Source organism: Lissotriton vulgaris, chromosome 1_1, assembly GCF_964263255.1.
Source record: "Lissotriton vulgaris chromosome 1_1, aLisVul1.2, whole genome shotgun sequence".
Taxonomy (NCBI): Eukaryota; Metazoa; Chordata; class Amphibia; order Caudata; family Salamandridae; genus Lissotriton; species Lissotriton vulgaris.
In genome coordinates this window covers 2,109,786,985-2,109,808,085 of record NC_141685.1, presented here as the reverse complement: position 1 = coordinate 2,109,808,085, position 21,101 = coordinate 2,109,786,985, and the positions used below count along the sequence as shown (strand labels likewise).

The 21,101-nt window shown below is 41.6% G+C and overlaps 1 protein-coding gene across 2 annotated transcripts in view; it reads right to left on the bottom strand.

Moving 5' to 3' along the window:
* CRACR2A (calcium release activated channel regulator 2A) overlaps window positions 1–21,101 on the bottom strand; it is a 930,414-nt gene that overhangs the window by 438,225 nt on the left and 471,088 nt on the right. For both annotated transcript variants that reach the window (XM_086921478.1, XM_086921488.1), the window contains one exon: window positions 10,975–11,158. In XM_086921478.1, the coding sequence (XP_086777604.1) occupies window positions 10,975–11,158 (184 nt within the window). The remainder of the gene's footprint in view (window positions 1–10,974; window positions 11,159–21,101) is intronic.

The window sequence follows — 21,101 nt, the reverse complement described above, 5'->3', positions numbered from 1 at the left end:
TCTCTCATCTTCAAATCCTATTTTGCATTCTATCCTGGAAGAAGTGCGTGGTTTACAACCTTTCATGACGGCTACCAACGAAAAACTTAACCAAATTGAAGAAAGATGGGTTGTAATGGAAGGTAAAGTGTTGCAGTTGTAACACCGTGTCAGTGATATTCAGGATGTCTCCTCAACGATTTTCCTATTGGAACAAGAGATCCATAAGCTGAAGCTTCACGTCGAGGACATTGAAAATCGTAATCGAAGAAATAATCTACGCCTTTACGGCCTTCCGGAAGATATTGAGGGGCCTGACATGTTAAAGTTTCTACAGAAATTTCTTCCTGAACTTTTGGATCTTCAACCTGCGTCACATACTCTCAATATTCAAAGAGCTCATCCGGTAGGACGTCTTAATCCTAACGCAACTAAACCCCGTGGCATCATTATGCTCTTTCTTGAATTTACTGAACTTATGTCTGTGTTGAAGGCTGCTAAGCTTAAACGAATTCTCATATGGTCTGGTCATAACATCTTTATTTCTCAGGACCTCTCTACTGCAACAAATGCCCGATGTAAAGAATTTTTAAATCTCCGTCCACAGATGAGACGGTTGAATATCCAATATTGCATCCTTCATCCGTGTTTTTGTAAAATTACACACAGCGGACGCACTCGCTCCTTTGAAGATTCACAAAAGCTTCATTCCTATTTGCAGAATGTCTCCTCATCTGGCATGGACACTAATACTTGTTATTTCTCTGTTCCTTGCTAATTTTGTTTTTTCATTTGTACTTTCCGTGTCTCCTCTGTAATTTTCTATTAAGTGCTTATTCTCTCCTTCTGAGGTTCTGTTTCATCATCTTTTTCCCGCTCGCTGGAGTCCGTCTCCTTTCTGGCGTTATTGCGCTCGTGTTGCTTCGGTTTTTCCTCTCTTTTCAGACCTGGCTCTTATGCCTTGATCTGTCCACTTCATTTTTCCTTTTCTTTATCATCTTTTTCCTTCTATCTTCTTTTCTTTTCTTCTTTCTTCTCTTCTGGTTCTGTTCTATTCCTTGTGTATCTTCTTCTTCCTTTCTGTACAATTTCTTTACTGTTACTTATGGTTTCCTTACTTCTCATTCTCCTCTATTATTATGTTCAATATAATGTTCTGTCTTATGGTGCATGTTTTGGGTATTTTATCCGCATGTAGGATCTCTATTTACTGTGTCCTCTTTTGTAAATGTCTCCTTACAGTGTCTCAACTCCAGTTGTTTCCCATCCTCCCTACCTTTCGTCATGTGTAATTTTGTAACATGGAACGTTCGAGGTCTTGGACACCCTATAAAACGTCAAAACGTATTGTCTCACTTATCCAAGCTTAACTCCCAAATCGTTTTCCTCCAAGAAACTCACTGTACAGATGTTGAATCGCTTAAATTGAAAAGACAATGGGTAGGTCAAGTTGTCTTCTCTCCCACTGCTAACAAAAAAGGGGGTGTTGCTATAATGTTCCATAAAGCTCTTCCAGTTCAAATGTTATCTACTCAAAATGATGATGATGATTGACGTTGGGTAATGGCTAAGATTGCAATTCAAAATAAGACATTTGTTTTGCTGAACATTTATGGTCCTGTTCGGCTTGACCCTAAATTTTGGAACAACATTAAAAATCTTATCTTCTCAATTGATTGCCCCAACATTGTGGTTGCTGGTGACTTCAACCAATGGTTAGACCCATTTTCTGACAGACTCTCTTCTTGTAAATTTCAACCTGATAAATCCCACAAATCTTTCCAATCAGCCATTGCCTCTAGTCCTTTATTTGATGTTTGGAAAACCTGTAATTCTGATTCCCCTGAATATACTTTTTTTTCAAATGTTCATCATACCCGCTCTAGAATCGATTACATTTTGGTTAGTAAATCTCTCCTCCCATCCATTCAGAAATCCGAAATTGGTTCTATTTTTATTTCTGACCATGCCCCTGTTTATGCTGTCCTGGACCTTTCCCAGTCTTCATCCAAATTTAGCCACTGGAAATTTAATACCTATCTTTTATCTGACAAGGATTTCATAAAGGAAGTTACTGTTTTTATTAATGAATTTTTTACTTTCAATAACCCGTCTGACACCTCCATTTCTAACTTGGGATGCTTTTAAGGCCGCTTTTCGAGCTTTTACTATTTCTTAAATTTCCTAAATTACTGCAACTTTTTAATTCTTTCATTACTGAAGTTAAGGCCTCTGGGTCCTTTATGGATGCACTAATTGTTATTATTCCAAAACCTGACAAGGACCATTCCCATTGCAAAAATTATCGTCCCATATCAATAATTAATTATGATTGCAAAATTGTTGCTAAAATTCTTGCTTCCCGCCTTGTTTCCATTTTCCTCTTATTGATTAAAACTGATCAAGTTGGATTTGTAAAAGGTAGATTAGCTTCAGATAATGCTCGTATGTTCTCTAATATTATTTCTCTTGGTAAACAATTTAAGAATCAACTTGCAGCCCCATCTTTAGACGCCGAGAAAACTTTTGACCTCATTAATTGGCAATTTATGTTTGAAACTCTCCAATGGTTTGGCTTTCTTTTGTTAAACTCTTATATTCCTCCCCTCGTGCAAGTACTTTTGTTAATAACCAATTCTCAAGATTGTTTCCATTATCTAGAGGTACAAGGCAAGGTTGTTCTCTTTCCCCTTTATTATTTATTATTTGCCTTTAACCTTTTTTAGAACGTATTAGAACTAATTCTAGGATTTCTGGTTTTATAAACCTCTCTGTTGAGACTAAAATCTCTGCTTATGCTGATGACATACTGATTTATATGGCTAACCCGGTTGAATCATTACCCCACTTTTTGGATGAGGTCAGTTTATACTCTTCTATTTCTGGTTATAAGCTTAACTTATCCAAAACTGAAGTTCTACCTTTGAATTCTATCTGTTATCAATATATGTTCAACAATACTGCTTTTTCCTGGTGACCCTCCAAAATCAATTACCTTGGTATTTGGTTCTCCTCATCCTTGTCTGATACGCTTAAGTTTACCTTTAATGCCCTTTTACTAAAACTCCAATCCCTTCTCCAAACTTGGTCCCCCTTATATCTTTCCTGGTGGGGTAGGCTAGATACTATTGAAATGATGATTGCTCCCCATGTATTATATACTGGATCACTGAAATAATATCGACTGACAAAATATCGACTTGCCAAAATATCGTGGACAAAATATCGACAGTCAAAATATCGAGTTTGTATCTACAAACAGGTAAGTACAAAAATATCGAGTTAAAAATATCGTTAACAAAAATATAGATGTAAAAAATATCGACTTTATTAAAAACAGTGTTAAATTAAATTAATATTAAATTTTAATTACTAAAATATACTTAAAACGACTTAAATTAAATTATAATAATTAAATAATAAATGAAAATAATAAAAATAATTTTTTTAAATCTTATTTGTTGACCCTGAACCCTAAAAATACCCCTTTACCCAAAAACCCAAAACTGACCCTGAACCCTAAAAATACCCCTTTACCCAAAAACTAAAAACTGACCCTGAACCCTAAAAATACCCCTTTACCCAAAAACTAAAAACTGACCCTGAACCCTAAAAATACCCCTTTACCCAAAAACTGAAAACTGACCCTGAACCCTAAAAATACCCCTTTACCCATGAACTGAAAACTGACACTGAACCCTAAAAATACCCCTTTACCCAAAAACTGAAAACTGACCCTGAACCCTAAAAATACCCCTTTACCCATGAACTGAAAACTGACCCTGAACCCTAAAAATACCCCTTTACCCATGAACTGAAAACTGACCCTGAACCCTAAAAATACCCCTTTACCCAAAAACTAAAAACTGACCCTGAACCCTAAAAATACCCCTTTACCCAAAAACTGAAAACTGACCCTGAACCCTAAAAATACCCCTTTACCCAAAAACTGAAAACTGACCCTGAACCCTAAAAATACCCCTTTACCCAAAAACTGAAAACTGACCATGAACCCTAAAAATACCCCTTTACCCAAAAACTGAAAACTGACCCTGAACCCTAAAAATACCCCTTTACCCAAAAACTAAAAACTGACCCTGAACCCTAAAAATACCCCTTTAATTTAACATAATTAACAATTAATCTATTAAATTAAATTAATTACCAATTACATTTTAATTAAATACCATATATTATTTAATTACCAATTAATTAATTATTACTACCAATTAATAAATTTACATATTTAATTAATTATAATTAAATTACTTCCCACCCTATTCCCCTATAAACCCACAACCCGCTACAGAAAAGACATTATTTTAATTTACATAATTAGAAATTAATCAATTAAATTAAATTAATTACCAATTAAATTTTAAATAATTAACATATATTATTTAATTACCAATTAATTAATTATTACTACCAATTAATGAATTTACATATTTAATTAATTATAATTAAATTACTTCCCACCCTATTCCCCTATAAACCCACAACCCGCTACAAAATAAAATGACACAATAATTAAAAAAATCATTAATTAAAAATAATTATAAAATAAAATGACACTTTTCACACATATTATTACATAAAAACACTATAAATAATTAAATATTATTTTAAAAACTATATTTTTTACTATCTAGATTATATACTTGGATATTTTCACTGTCTATATTATTTACAGTCGATATTACTTCACTTACCTTAAAAACGATATTTTGGCTGTCGATATTCTGTCTAGTCGATATTATGTCCAAACGATATTTAAAACTCGATATTCTGTCCAAACGATATTTTGGAGTCGATATTATGTCTGTGCACCTTATATACTGTCTCCATGCTCCCCATAAAATTTCCTAATGTATATTTCTCCTGTTCAAACTCTATTTGCACCAAATTCTTGTGGAATAAAAAACCCCCGTATTGCTTTGAGCAAACATATTCGTCTCAAGAATGAGGGTGGTGTCCGTTTCCCTAACTTTAAAATTTATCATTATGCCTTTCTGATTAAACAATCCTTTTCCTTAGCTTTTGACTTTTTGGAATCCCCTATTCCCCGATGGGTTCTTTTTGAATGCTCTCTGTTAAAGGACTTTTCCTTCCATCACATTGTTTTCATGTCAAACTGTTCCTTTTTGGTCAGAACCCCTGTTTTAAAATACTCCCAAACGTTGCTTTATAACACATTTTCTAAAGACTCCACTACTCTTCAATGTTTTTTATCTTCCACTGTGTGGTATAACAAATTTCTTAAATACAAGGACAAGTCTTTCTATTACAAACATTGGAAGGAAAAGGAAGTCCTATTTGTTCTCCAGTTTCTTTCTAACTACTCTATTATTCCCTTTCATGATCTACAAAGCACATATCTATTACCTGACTCCTTTTTAAGTGAATATAACATCATTACCTCTTCTATACAATTGCATCTGTCTACTTTTTCTCTACCGTCTGCACCACTCTCTCTTGCCCCCATTTCTCCGCTTTACCCTTTATTTTCATCTCAACGACCTAAAGCTGCACTTGTATATAAGCTATTGTTATCTAATGTTACTGCTCGTTCTAAATCACCTATGAGAATGTTTGGGAAAATGACCTGTCTGTTTCCCTATCTGTTCTAACTTGGGATAGGTTATGGTCCAAACTGTTTAAGGTTTCTGTCGCTGCACGTATTACTCAATCTTTGTTTTTTATTTATCACAGAGTTATTATTACTCCCATTAGTGTTTGTAAGTTCTCACCCATCTCTTCCCCACTTTGTTGGCCATGTTCTAAGGAAACGGGCACACTTAAACATCAATTATATGAATGCTCATCTGTTTTATCCTTTTGGAACTCTGTTTGGAATATTTGCATGAACATGTTTGAATTTACCACTCCGTTATCATTTTTGACTATATTTTTAGGCTCTTTATCACCTGATTTAGATATCGTACCTTCCAATGCTAGATTGCTTGAACTTTCTAATGCTTTAGCTTTCAAAGTTATTTTATCCTCTTGGAAGGACAACCAAAACTTACCTGGAGGAACTTTATTTGTGATGAACACAGGATTGCTGTTGCTACCTCTACTTCTGTTCCTTTAAAAATTAAATTTGATCTTCTTTGGCTTCCCTTTACTACCTATCTTTCTTCTACTTCTTCCTTCTGATGACTCTCTCTTTTCTTTCTTGCAAATATTTCCTCCATACTTGATTTGAATTTCTTTCTCCTTTCTTTTCTGATTCTTCTTCCTTCTCTTTCCTCTTTTTCTTCTCTTTCTTCCTATCTTCTTTCTTCCTCTTTCTTATCATACAGTTTTCTTCCGGTTTGCCTCATGTATTATTGTACTCAGTTTAACATATGTTTTCATATTGCTTGTGTAATGTTATTTGCAAAATCCTAATAAAAATCTCTTAAACAAACAAAACCCACTACAATGGAAATTGAGGTATTTAATTGATAGCTACCCACCTATAATAGTATATATGATCAGTACCAAAGTTTATGTTTCTGCATAGACTGCTGTGAGAAAGTGCCTTTTTTTGCTTGCATGGTCACCCACATTTTTTTGTGGAATGATGTTGCTTTTCACTCTGTGTACTAGAACACTGCTAACCAAGTCCCAGTGCATGCAGTCTTGACTGCTAAAATGTGTCAAAATCGGCTTGATTCTAATTGTCCTATTTAATGTTTCTACCAGGCCATAATATTTGGTGTCCCAAAATAAACCCATGGCATGGAAAGTTAGACATTTTCTATGGGCTACAGCATTACTGTGTTATTCACTAGTGGGACTAGGCATGCATGGCTCCAGTCTTCCAATTTAGCCTAGCTCTAGCGGTTTTAAACCTGCAGCACAACCTGTCAGAATAATCCTTTTTGACAGGAGAAATCATCACTTTTAAATATTAATAAGTCACCTCTGTGAAGATCTTACAGCACAAAAGGCCTGGTGATTGGAATTTAAAAGTGGAGCATATTGGAATTTAAAGTTAACATGCTCTTACAGTGGATAGCACCCATAATGTCTTTGCACTTTAGGAAGGCTGGCCAAACGAGAAACTCTGGGAATCAATATTAAATATTAATTTTGCTATCTCAGCCTAAGGACAACCTAGAAAAGTGATTACATTACTTTTTTAAATATTTACTATCAGCTAAACACAATGGCGAAGTCAGATTTGCAATAAATGTTAAGGAAAATAGACATTTAGACAGTTACCTTTTCCCTGCCTGTAACGTCTGAAGTATAATTTGCATCTAACTGTCACCCAGCTGCTAAATAGCCATGAAAGTGTGTGGAAACTGCTCCCAGAGCAGAGACAAGGCCTGAGTGTGGGGAGGTGTTTTTGTTCCCCTGACAGGAAGACTAGTTGGGCTGTGCTCAAGAAAATGTATTTACTCCAAATGTGTCTCCCCCATTTCACAAGCAGATGCCAGATGTCACCCGAAGAGGCCCCTTCCTTTGTCCTCCCAGTGACCAAACTGAGTGGGGGGAAATGCCCCCTAAACTGGCTTGGAACGAACACAGAGGAGGGGCTACTCATTACCTGGCTACACCTCTGGCTGGGTACAAAGATTCTGCACAGTGGAGAAGTGTTTCACCATCTAGGATTTAGTGAGTGGGGGCACTGTGGAATTGTTAGCAGAACAGCACACAGGAATGGCTGTAAAGATGGATATGATTTTATCCTATTGGTTACGGAGGGACCATGAGTCATTTTGCTGCTATTGTGGGAAACAGAATGATCTATACGTATCTTGAGAAATGTACTATACCAAATAGACAAATGTAAAAAAAAATGCTTGAAAGAATATTTACCAAAGAATAATTTAGTTGATAAAAAAGTGTGAAAATATATACTGCTTTAGAGGGTCTGAATGATTCAAGCCAAAGTTTATACTAAAGTTGGGAAGACAAGTTAATATTTAAATCCTCTTCCCATAATAATTCACACATGCTTTTATTTAAATCAGGAGGGGAGAGCCTATATATATATATATGAGCCTCAGTATTAAATCAGGCTCTCCTCTGGATCCGCTGAAGCCAGCTCTTATTAGGACGCTTCCCCTCTGTGTCGGGTTCAACCTGTCGTTGTCAACCGGAATGGTCCCCTCCTCGTGGAAGCAGGCGGTAGTCACCCCAGTTCTGAAGAAGGCAAATGCAGATCCTCTCTTGCCTGAGAACTACCGCCCCATATCTCTTCTTCCTTGGACTGACAAAGTCACCGAAGCTCATGTTAATTCCATCCTGTCTGATCACCTTGCTCGTAACCAGATACTAGACCCTAGTCAGAATGGCTTCCGGCCGGGACACAGCACCGAGACCGCTCTGCTCTTTATGATCGAGCATCTGTGTTTGGTGCTCGATTCCGGGCGAACGGCGGCGCTCCTTTTATTAGATCTGAGCGCCGCATTCGATACTGTGTCCCACCGTGTTTTGATTCAGCGCCTGGAGGAAGCTGGAGTAGCAGGGACCGCCCGTCAGTGGTTCCGATCTTTCCTCTCTGATCGATCTTTTAAGGTGGCTATACCACCCTGCCAGTCCACCTTTCATCCTTTGGATCTGGGGGTCCCACAGGGCTCCTCGTTGAGCCCTACCTTGTTCAACCTTTATGTGAAACCGCTAGCTGCGATCGTCAAACAGTGGGGTTTGACGATGACCTCATATGCTGACGATACGCAGCAGGCGGTGACACTGAGTGGAGACCCTGAAGTGGATGCCCCCAGATTCCGAGCAGGACTTGTGGCAGTAGCAAATTGGTTGAGAACCAATTGCTTACAACTGAATGCCAAAAAAAATGAAGTCTTGGTTTTGGGGAAACATGCGGAGCTCTGGGGAGATCAGTGGTGGCCTCCAGAATTGGGCATCACTCCCATCCCAGCTTCCGAAGTAAAGAACTTAGGGGTCTGGCTTGATCCGGCGCTCACCTTCACGGGCCATACGAAGAAGGTTGCAGCCACCTGCTATGGCATCCTGCGAGGCTTAAGACCGGACCTAATGTTCTTTGATCCCTCCACCCGGCAGCTCGTGGTCCAAGCCTCGGTTCTTTCTGGGCTGGACTACGGTAGTGCGCTGATGTTGGGGGTAAACCAGGCTGAGGCATCTAGGCTACAAAGGGTACAGAATGCTGCGGCACGGGCCATTGTTGGTCTTCCCAGGCACTGCTCTGTTTTCAGCACTATTTCTGCCCTTCACTGGCTGCCGGTCAGACAAAGGATTAAGTTTAAATCGCTCTGTCTGGCCTTTAAAATTATGAAGCTCTCCTCGCCGCCTGGACTTGCCAACTTGCTCATCCCCTACATTCCTTCGAGGTCCTTGAGATCAGAGGCTCTTCATCTTGCGGTCTGTCCTCGTTTTAAACTCAGCAGAATGGGTGGCCGCTCCTACCGAGTGCTTGCCGCGGGGTTGTGGAACTCACTCCCAGTGCACATTCAAGCTTTGAATAATCTGTCCGCCTTCAGGCATGCTATTAAACCTTTCCTGTTTCCTGTACTTGGGTAGTCGTTTCTCCTTTTTCCCTCTTCCTGCGTGTTATGTTTTAGTATCTGTCTAAGCGCCAGGACGCCCCTTTGCTGGGGCAGCTGTGCGCTGTATAAATAATATTAACATAACATATATATATACTAGCAGCCTGCCCCGGGGCAGAAGGGGGCTGGGGCAGCATTTTAGGCTTCTGTGCACTCCCGCCCGGGCCCCCGCCTGCCCCGACATTGCCCAGACCGCCTCCAGCCTCCTGCCCGCCTCCCTCCCTCTCACCGCGCTCCGGACTTCACCGCCACTCCTCCCCGCTTGCCACCGCTCCTTCACCGCCACTCCTCGCCGCTCGTCACCGCTCCTCCCCGCCTGTCGTCATCACGCACGTCTAGGTCGCGGTCAGCGCTACGTCGAGGCCGGCGCTAGTTTTAGGGGACTACTTTGCTTTGAAATTTTTATTTTTTAATTTACGTTTTATTTTAATTTTATGTCGCCTATGTCCATCTACACACCCTGAGGATTCCAACAATGTTTTGGTTGTGTGGATTGGCGCTGTGGTTCCCGAGTTTACCTTGCCAAAAGGTTTCTGTTCTCTCTTTATACTAGTAGTATAGATATATAGATATATATATATATATATATATATATATATATATATATATATATATATATATATATATATATATATATATATATATATATATATATACATATATACATATATATACCTGAATTGTTTGCTTGTGGCATGACATATAGGAGGATCAATCTGCCATCAATTGGATTACTGTAGCCCCATCAAGCAAGTCTCAGAAAGTACTTTTTCCAAACTACAAGAACAGGAACATTAAGCTACACCCATAGAGAACTTGAAATACTGCACTATATCAAAAGCCCCTTAAAGCATCATGACTGATTGGACTTCAACACACTACCTGGTGCACAGGAGGTTAATCTCCACACCCATCAATACCTCAAAAACAACCATCCCAAAGCCTGAGGTCAACTTGTGAACACCTTCTGACCACCTATCTATTCAGTTACAGTTGGATCTGGACAGTCTTGCAATAGACAGCGATTGCTGCTATGGAAAGCCACATTTGAAGGCAAAGTCTGGAGAAAGGTTTCTTGAATATCTGGAGTGGCATGAAACCCACCTCTTCAGCGTAACCTGCTTAATGACCGTACCATACAGTCTCTAATACCTTGATTGCAATTATATAACTACTTTGCCAGTCAAACGCCTTAGATCAGTACTTCCACTTTTCCTCACTGAGGATGAGACGGATAAACCAAGGGCCACACTGAGGCTGAGATTGATAAGCCAAGGGTTCTAGTCCAAGGTCTTACTACTGTTGAACTGTGGTCAAGTGAGGTTGTGACATCATCCTGGAGCATGGCAGCCAGCCTGCCTTCTTAAAGACCATCTCTGGTACTGGCTTTCACCTCTGTACAACCTCAGAGAAGGAGCAACCTTTCTTAATTAACATAGTCTAATGTATACTTGAATAATTATCTATTACTCACTCCTCTAGGACTCTGTTAGCCCCCAGGCTGTCTATCAGGCTGTAGAACTGGCGATCCTCGTCATCGTCCGCATCTTTGTGGGTCTCTTCCCAGGTGGACTGATATACATTTTCATACTGGATTTGTTTTTCATACTCTTCGAATGCATCATTTAGTGGAATCTTCTCTCCAAATAAAAACTGGCCTGAAATATTGAAATATGATATTGTTAGCAATACAATCAATGCTTTTAATAGAGTACTGAAAAGTTCCTTTGATGGTAACAAGCAAGAGCCATTCTATTTCCTTCTTAGCAGCCCTGCTCCTCCATAAACGCTGCTCATTGGATCGGTTTTGAACGCAGATGTAAAACTATGCGGGGAAATGCTACTGATAGTAGGGACATGTTTAAAACTCAAATTGTGTACAATGCCAAAGGTTGCATATATTGAGATTCTCCGTAACATCATGTAGGCCATTTTATATGTAACTGCTAATAATCTACATATCAGCAAACATGTGTCAAGCACTGGCGTACCGAAACTTGACAGGGCCTCCCTGCAAGCCATGTGGAGGGACCCTCTTCCAGACGGGGGCTTTGGGGGCCTGTGTTACGCTGTGGTCTCAAGACTACATAACCTAATGTAACAAACAATAAAAGTAACTGTATAAAAACGTTATGGTAGTCTTGCAAAAACCAAAACATAAACAACGAATATCACCTGGCAGACAATATAAACAGCTCTATACAAGTAGGATTTACATCAATAATCCTGGTGTGTCCCTTGCCCAACTGGTTCTACAGGGATCCAATGGGAAAGAGATTGCAATCCTTCAGCAAAACGCTTTCTATTGAGCCTTAAATCATTATCAAAACACTGATTGTATCACTTTCCACGTTCCTTATGCGTTATTTCTAACTGAAAACTGACTTTCTGTTAGCTCAGTCCCAGTCATAGTTCAGGATATCCCCAGGATGCTCCATATTGTGCTTAAACTGCACCTCTAAATCTGGTGGTGGCCTTACAATAATCTACAAATTCTCTGTTTCTTGCACAATTCTTTACTCCTCCAAGTCGTCCTTTGGAGAGTGTCTTATTTTCCCCTTTGATATTTATTCTAAACTATGCACTAATTGAAGGGCTCTCATTTATCCACCGCCCACCGCCCCCCAGGTCCTATACGAATTTCAAAGCATCAGTCACTGAATTTCTACTCAAATCAGCAAACTTCATTAACATAGACCATTTCAGCTTGAGGTCACCTCCCAAAGTGCCTTGATAAATCTTAGAGAAACCTTTGATGTTCTCAATCATCCCCAAGCATTTAATCTCACCACTTGCAGAGAACATCTTCTCGATCCTATATTTCTTAATCGGCTAGCTCTCAAAACGTATGCCCCTTTTCTTTTATTTTGGATTGACCATTTTGCAGTCCCATTTCATATCCATTTTCACTTCTGTAGTTCACATTTGCACCGTCACAAATCCTCATAATCTAAACGCAACTGGATTAAAGTTGCCTCTGCTAATTTGGTCACCCTTCACTCCAAACCCCTTTTAACCTAAACTGATGCCAACCCTGCAGTGGTTAATTTTAAAATCTGGATTAGCACCACAATAAGCTTCGTTGCACGTCACCCACTTGTTCAGCTGCACACTACTGGTTCCAACAAAGTCTGTGAGACCAAACCCAACTGCGAAACACTAGTGCAAGCCTGGAGACAATCCCAAAATCCTAGCGTGAAACAACATGTGAAGCAGCCATTAAAAAGATAATCCATTCTACACGCACAGCCTAATCAGCCATAAATAATCGCCTCTAGTAATGCCCCTAGAGAAATCTTTTCCTTTGCTAAGAATTTTTTGTATCCTGCAAACTGTAGAAACACCATCACACCATCACTGGACCCTGTGATAACCGATCTTGCTTTAAGACCAAAATAGGTAAGATTCATGACACATTTGCGGTGCAAGGTCGGATTCCCTCCCTTTTCTGAATTCTACCTCTAGGTCTCTGAAAGAATATTAGAAGTTTTAAATAAATTCCATTAACTCCCTTCACCCACCTATGAGGAATTGGGTTACTGATTGATTGGGGTGTGAGCCATGATCAATCAGCAACCACAATCCTTTCAAAATCAAATTAACCTGTGCTCAACCCCTGGTAGCTTGGCACAGAGCAGTAAGGCTTACCTTAGAGGAAATATGTAAAGTATTTGTGCAACTCTTCAAACAATAAAACAGTAAAACAGTGAAAACACCACAAAAAAAATCCCAGACCAACGTAGAAAAATGGAGCAAAATTTAGTAAATAAAAAAAACAAAACAAGAAAAATGCAATCAGTAGAACCGGAGATATGAAATTCAAAAGAATTTAGTAAAAATTGAACCAAAAAGCACAAAACACTAACTTAGGTATCTGGTCACACTGCATGGGGTCAATATCACACTTTAGGCCAACCGTGATGGAGTGCAGGTCGGATACACTCTCTTGTTTAGGCCCGCGGAGGTTTTACCTTCTCAAGTTCATGGCAGGAGTCCCGTTTGCGTTGCAGAGGGCCGTGAGGAGAAGGGAGAGCTCTGGCCGTCAGCAAAGGGCAAGGAGCCTGCCGGTCCCTGTGAGCGGTCGAAGCTGCAGTGGAAAGAGTCAGGTTGACCAAGCTTCTTGCTATTTGTGGTGTGAGCGGCGAGATCTCGGTGCAAACAGACCTGTTTGTGGTCATGATAGCTCAAAAGCTTGATTGCAGCACCCATGAGCAGCAACACCAAGGGCCCAAGACCTGAGAGGCACCACTTGGAGGTAAGGAACTCCCTGCAGCTGGGTCTAGGGTCTATGGCAGGATGTTGGGGAGCCTTTTATGTCCCTGAGGCTCAGGTCAAGAGGCAACAGACTAGCCTTAGGAGTCACTCTAGGGTCCTGGGTTTTAGATGAAGTTGCAGGTCCAGTTATCCTTTGTCAGGCAAAAACGGTTTTAGATGAAGTTGCAGGTCCAGTTCTCCTTTTTCAGGCAAGAGGTCAGCACAGCAGGGCAGCAGTGCCTTCAGAACAGCTGTCCAGCAAAGTGGCAGTCCTTGTAGCAACCCTGCAGTCCTTCTTCCTGGCAGAGTATCCACAGATCCAGAAGTGTACTGCAGAGCTGGTGGCTGAGGTACAATATTTGTACATAGTTCCTTTGAAGTGGGGAGAAGCTTCTAGAGGCAAGCATTTGAAGTGCACAGATGCCCTGCCTTCCTGGCCCCAGACTAACTACAGGGGGTAGGCAGCTTTTTGTGTGGAGACAGGACACAGCCCATTCAAGTGTAAGTGGGGCTGGTCCCAGCTCCTCCCACCCATCCTGCCAGTGATAGCCCATCCAGCCACACCTAAGCTCCCCATTGTGAATACCGTCTAGGAGGAATACACAAATCCCAACTGTTTTCTACACCCTGTCAAGTGACCCAGAGACAGGATGCAGGCACCAAATGGTTAAGCAAGAAAATGCTAACGTTCTACAAGTTGCATTTTCAGAATTGCAATTTAAAATCCAACTTAGTTAGTTAGGATTTTAAATTGTAATTCCAGAAACACCGAACATGAACTGCTTACGTATTCACATTTGGAAATAAGACTTATAAAATGTAATGCAGTAACTCTAATGTTATCCTATGGAGAGGTAGGGCTTGTAGTAGTGAAAATTAATTTAAGGGTTTTTGACTACCAGGACATGTAAAACTTAAAAGTATGTGTCCTACTTTTCAAATACATTGCATCCTGCCCTCTGGGTGGCACAACCAGTGATGGAGGCCCACTAGTAGCATTTAATTTACAGGCCCTGGGCAAAAATACTGCCACTTAACTTGGGATTTACAAGTAAATTAAATATGCCTATTGTGTATAAACCAATGTTACCATCACTTTAGCACTGGTTATCAGTTGTAAAGTGTACAGGTTCCTAAGGTCAGCCAAAACAGGCGGTTTTAAGGCAAAAAGTTAGGGGGAAACAAAGCCATGGATCTCAGGTCTAACATCACCGCTTTACCCATATATCGCCCCTATCTTCCCCTTTACCTCTACCCACCACTTAACTCTAAAACCCCCTTCTCTCTCTTTACCTCAATCACCCCTTAATCCTAAAGTCACCCTTACTACCCTTTAGCTCTACCCACCATAAAATGACATTTTCTCATTTACCACTACCAGCACCTAAACTCCTTATTTTTGTAAAATAATATAAAAATTAAATTATTTAAACAAAAATATGTATACTTACCTGCATATGTGGAATACAGGCAACACAGGGTAAAGACTGCGAGGTAAAGGTAACTTACAATGTGAAGTGCTCCTCCTTAGCCCACTTTTAACCAACATGTAATAAAGACTTGAATATCTGTATTCCATTGGATACGTCACGCTCTCTGATGGACCCCAAACCCCTAACATATTCAATTTAACCCAAAAAATAATTTTCCCTCCAAATCTGCCACCTTTTTATTATGTATTTATTCTTTGCAACTGTTTCAGACATCTGGGGACATGCCATGATTTTCCAGTCCGTAAAAAGGCACTCTTGATCTGGTAATCTAGCAACTATCATCGTGTTTCCCTGCTCCCATTTTCTTTCTAAATTTCTAAAAAAAGCTCCAAATCTGCAATTATCTTCATAAATTCAATCGCAATTCAGCGCAATCCAGTTTTTGGCCATGGCACAGCAATGAGTCTGCCTCCTATCAGTTGTTGATGACCTAAGGAGAATCCTGGATCAAGGGAGCTCTGCTTTTTGGATCTCTCCTCGGTGTTAAACACTATATCCCACTCACATCTTTCTTTAAAAACAAGTGAAGATACATATCAGGTAGATTGCACTGAAATAACTTTGTTTTCGTACCAGCTAGATATGATGCTATTTCCCTAAACCCTTTCATTTTGGCTCCACAACCAGTAACCTGTAGGGTTTCATGATAATCTTCCCTGTGCTCCACTCTCTTTGATAGTTATAGCTCTCATTTAGCAGCTCTTGTACATACAATTGTGTTAGAAATGGGATTAATGGTTGGCTGAGTTATGCACCCAGGCCAGGCAGCAACCACCACTCTAATCAGGCTGAGCTATATACACAATAAGATAACCTGTGCTCACCCTCAGGTAGCTTGGCACAGAGCAGTCAGGCTGATCCATAAATGCAATGTGTAAATTATTTGTGCAACACAGTCACACAGTAGCACAATGAATACACCGCATAAAGACTCCACACAGTTTTAGGAAACCAGAGAATATTTACCTGAGCAAAATAAGACCAAAATGACAAAAAATCCAATAAGTAGAATTTGAGATATGAATTTTTAAAGAATAAACCAAAAATAGAGTTTAGAAGTCACTAGCAGTCAAAAGGCTACTTGAGGTTTCTTGCGAGGGACCAATGCAAATCCAAAGTTCAGGCTGACCGAGATCAAGGGCAGGCCGGCTCCAGGACTCAGGTCCTGCTAAAGAAATACCTTAGATGGAGCTTTTCTTGATGTCGAGAGTCTACTGTGTCGTCATCGAGCCGTGCAAAGGGGATTCCACATCAACGGTGAGCTCCGTTGAAGTGAATGCAATGTATTGTCATCAGCTCGAGCCATGCAGTGCATCATCTTCGAGCCATGCTGGCTGTGGAACCGCTGTCACCGGTCAGCCTCTGCATCGAAGGGCAATGTTGCAGAATTTCTCACGCAGTCCATGCAATGCATCTGTTTTGATGAAAACAGCTGCAGAATCCAATTCTGAGTCCCAGAGCTCGGATGAGGGACCTCCGGCAAGGGTAGGACTCAGAGAAGGCAGAGCCCAGCAACACCATCAGAATTGTAGGAAGTTTTATGTGTCCCTGAGAGTTCAGAAAACAGGAGGCAAGCCACAAGCCCTGGGAGACCACTAGGAGGGAAGGCAGAGACCTTCCAGCAGAGTCGGGAAGCAGCAGGCAGCAGGGCAACAAGCAGAAATGCAGTCCGTCCAGAAAAGCAGTGCAGTTGAGTCTTTAGGAAGCAGTCCTTCTGACTGAGGTTCAGGTCAAGATCCAGAAGTGTCTGATTTTAGTACTAGGTCGGAGACTTAGTACTTATAACCAAAAGTGCCTTTGATGTGGGGGTGACTTCAAAAGTTTTCTCTGAAATGCACAAGGATCCCTTTCAACCCAGTCCTGTCTACCAAGCTACCTGTAGGGGGTAAATCAGTGCTTTCTGTGAGGACAGGACACTGCCTATTGAAGTCTAAGTGTCAGCCCCTCCCATTCCTCCTTGCCCAGGAAGACCCATCAGAATGCAGATTAATGCAGATGAGTGCTCAGAATGCAGATGAGCCTGACCTTCCTGTGTTTGTGACTGTCTAGAGGAAATGCACAAAGTGTAGCTGTTGCCCAACCTAGACTTGTATTGGAGAGAGACAATTAGGCACAAAGAGTAGAAAGTACAGAGAAATGTCCACTTTTTAAAAGTGGCATTTCTAAAACAGTAAAGTTAAATCCAACTTCACCAGTAAGTATGACTTATCATGACCATTCCAAACATATGAACAATGAATAAGCTCCTCCTCTCATCAGGAATTATAGCTTAAATGTATATTAGGGAATTTCCTTTTTTTATTTATTTAAAAAAATATATTTTTATTATTCAGCAAGTCAGCAAGAAATATCAATGAATTTCCACTGCTGGACTTTGAGAAGGGCAGGCTTCAGAGTAGTGAAAAAAACAGGCTGTTTGTCACTACCAGGACATGTCCTACCTTTTCTGCACATAGCACCCTGCCCTTATGGTTACTCAGGACTTATCTTAGGGGTAATTTATATACTTGTATTGTCAGAGGAGTTGTAATAACAGGGTGCAAAGATGTTGACAGCCAGACCTAGTAACTCTGATTAAACTGCTCAGCAGTTAATTTGAATTAAAATTACCAGATAAGGTAGGGGACTTCTTGCTTAAACGTGCAACCCTCCCCCATCATATTTATAAGCATATTATAACTTCAATCTAGGTCCCTGGGTGGTTTCTCCTAGTAATTGCCTCACTTTCAATGGTGTGTGCACTTTTTTGAATGTGACTGAAGATATACCTGAGAGACCCTGGATCAGAAGTACTATTCATTTGGTTGCAAAATACTGGTCGCAATTTGCAATCTGTATTTTTGTAAACAGTAATGAATGTTAAGAACCATCCTATGCACTAATACATTTGTTCTTAAAATTCATAATTGTAGATGTGGCAATCAAACTACCTCATGCATATTAATGAGGCAGGAGGTAAATGCCCATCACAGGGGTGGTGGCTGCTGGGGTCAGCGGGTAACCAAATCTGTGATTGCTTCTAAAGAAAGATTTTTTTTTATGCAGATCACGTTCCTTAAAGGATACAGATCTACATTAAAAAAGGTTTCTGTTTTATGAAACTTTGAAAACATTTTTTACATTCACAAAGGGAGTCCCCTTCCTTTTTGCACATGCATTGCCTCCTCCATTAAGATGCCAGTAAATTATCAATATTTTTTCAGAAAATGATCAACATTTTGAAATCAGCTTTCAGTTGCAAAAGAAACTGATTTAATATTGGGCAGTGATATCACCAACATGTCCTTTCTAATTAACAGATCAGTATCCATTCAGAATCCGATTTTAAGATGCCAAAAAACGTATCTGATTTCTAAAATGGGAAATCTACATAGGCAAAAGCCTTTTAACTGTTGCAAACACTAAATTAGAGCATTTGGGACCATTAAAATGCCTAGTACATCTGGCCCCTGGCTCTTGGGGAATACTCAGAAGGTATCAATGAATCGCTCCACAGACACATTACTGGCAAATGGTGGGGGGCAATGCTCAGTGTAAGTGAGCAGAGCATCCAGAGGGAAAATGTGTGTAGACAGAGCTTCCTTCAACTCCATCTAAGAATGTTGCAAATGCCTGAAACCAGGGCTTATAGCTGGCTCTTAAAAGAAGTACAGAAAGGAAAGAAGAATTAACCATTTGTATTAAGTGTGATTCTCAAACGTGGGAGATATCAGTAGATTTGCTCACCAACAAGCTTGCCCCACTGGTTAGCCAGAGAAAGTATCTAATAAACAAAGAGTGGAAACAACAATCGCGAAATTCCTAAAATGCAGAAACAAGTGGAAAGGGGCGACCATTCGGTCCCCCCGAACGTATGGTGGAGTACCACGATCCCCCCGGGAAGCCATCTTGGGCGGGAGGCGAGTCTCGGCTGGTATGCCCGAAGCGGCGTAGCCAGGGCGCGCCTTGTTCCCGCCCTAGAATGGGCTGTCCTAGACACTGACGCGGCCGGCCACGCCCTCGGAGGCAGGCGGGGGCGGGTTTACGCCCGCCCTGAAGACGGATAAAAGGAGCAGAAGCCAAGAAAGCATCCTCTTGTTCCTGTGCTCTGAAGCTGCACCTCCCCGCTGCACGTGAGCTCGAGACGGAACGAAGAGCCAATTTTGAGCGTTGTAATCTTTCTTTTGTCTTACAGATATCCCGTCTGAGAATGCCCAAGAAAGTCGGAAAGCCGGTCGGTACCGAGCAGATGCTCCGCATGCTCATGAAGGAGATAGCCGATTTGAAGAAAAAGGTGGAGGCTAAGGACGGGGAGGGAGGACCGAAACGGCCTTTGCAGGGAGCAGTCCCCGGTGGAAGTAGCAAGAGGCCCAGAAGGGGGGCACTCGGGGGGACACCCCGGTTCCCGATACCCCACGTGAGGAGCCAATCCCGGTGCCGAAAGAGGGGAATCCAATCCCTGTGGTGGTCACCCCCGTGAACAGGGAGGATATGCCCCCTGAGTTAGCGGCACAATTGGCAGCGTGGTTGGGAAAAGATAGCAAGGGCGCCACGGCTGACGACGCCCGGGCAGTAATGAGGCAACTGCGGGAATCTAGGGAGGCTGCGAAGGCACCATCTTCTGTTCCGCCACAGGTTCCGGCGGCTGAAAGTGCAGCAGGCCCAAGTTCGGCGGCAAGTGCAGGGTCTACTTCAGGTAAGCGGCCATTGCCGATTGCGGGGGAGGGGTCTGTACCTTCTCGAAGGGAGAAGATTGCCCAGCATGTTCCACTGGAAATTAAGGAATTGATTTGGGCGGATAAGTATGTAAACATGTTTTCATTGCTTACCGACCATTACGAGATAGAGCATGTGAAGAGCCAAAAGGAGCTCATGCATCCGAGTGTTTGGCGCGCAAAAATGGCCGCCTTTAAGGTTGACGAGAACATTGGTACTTGGGGCAGAGCGTGGGGCATATTTACCTCCATCATGGGCGAGCGCAGGCCCGAGTTGCTGACCGAGTTACCTATTTATCAGTCACGTATTATGGAGTATTCTGTAGCATATGGGGGCAATCAGTGGTTCTGCTATGACAATCTTTTTAGAAAAGCTAAGGAACACGACCCATTTTTGACGTGGGATTGTTACGACTCCGTGTCATGGCAAAAAATGGAGAGTACAGGAATGTTGAAGGTACCATTGGTAGGGAGTAACGGGGGGGAATCTTCCCGCCAAAACTCTGGGACACCCTTTCGGACGGGTGCAGGTAACGAGTACCACTCGAAGCCGAGTGGCAACACAGGGAAAAGGGGGATCTGTTGGAATTTTAACAGAGGGAAATGTACGAGGCCCCAGGGGTCATGCAAATTCAGACATGAGTGTGGGGGGTGTGGGCAGCCATCCCATCCTGAGTCCTTGTGCAGAGCCAAAACGGGTGATAACGGTGGTAAGGGAGGCACCAAACAGGTCTGATATAGTCCGAGGGGCGCCTTTACCTACCCCGATTGATACCATGGCAATGATTCCTTGGCTCAACGAATACCCGGATCATGCTTCCGCTGGGGTGTTGCGAAACGGGTTCTCATATGGTTTCCGCATCCCAGTGGGGGATTTTCAGGGTGTAGCAAACTGTAAGAATCAACTGTCGGTCTTGCAGCACGCGGCGGTGGTACAGGTAAAGATTGGGAAGGAGGTGACTCGAGGTCGTGTCGCCGGTCCATTCGATTTGCCACCGGTTGCTAACTTTGTTTGTTCCCCTCTAGGGGTGGTCCCCAAGAAGGACCCGGGTGAGTTTCGGCTGATACATAACTTGTCAGCCCCACGTGGTCTTTCCGTGAATGACGCGATAGACCCGGAAGTGTGTTCAGTGCGGTACGCATCTTTCGATGAGGCCGTA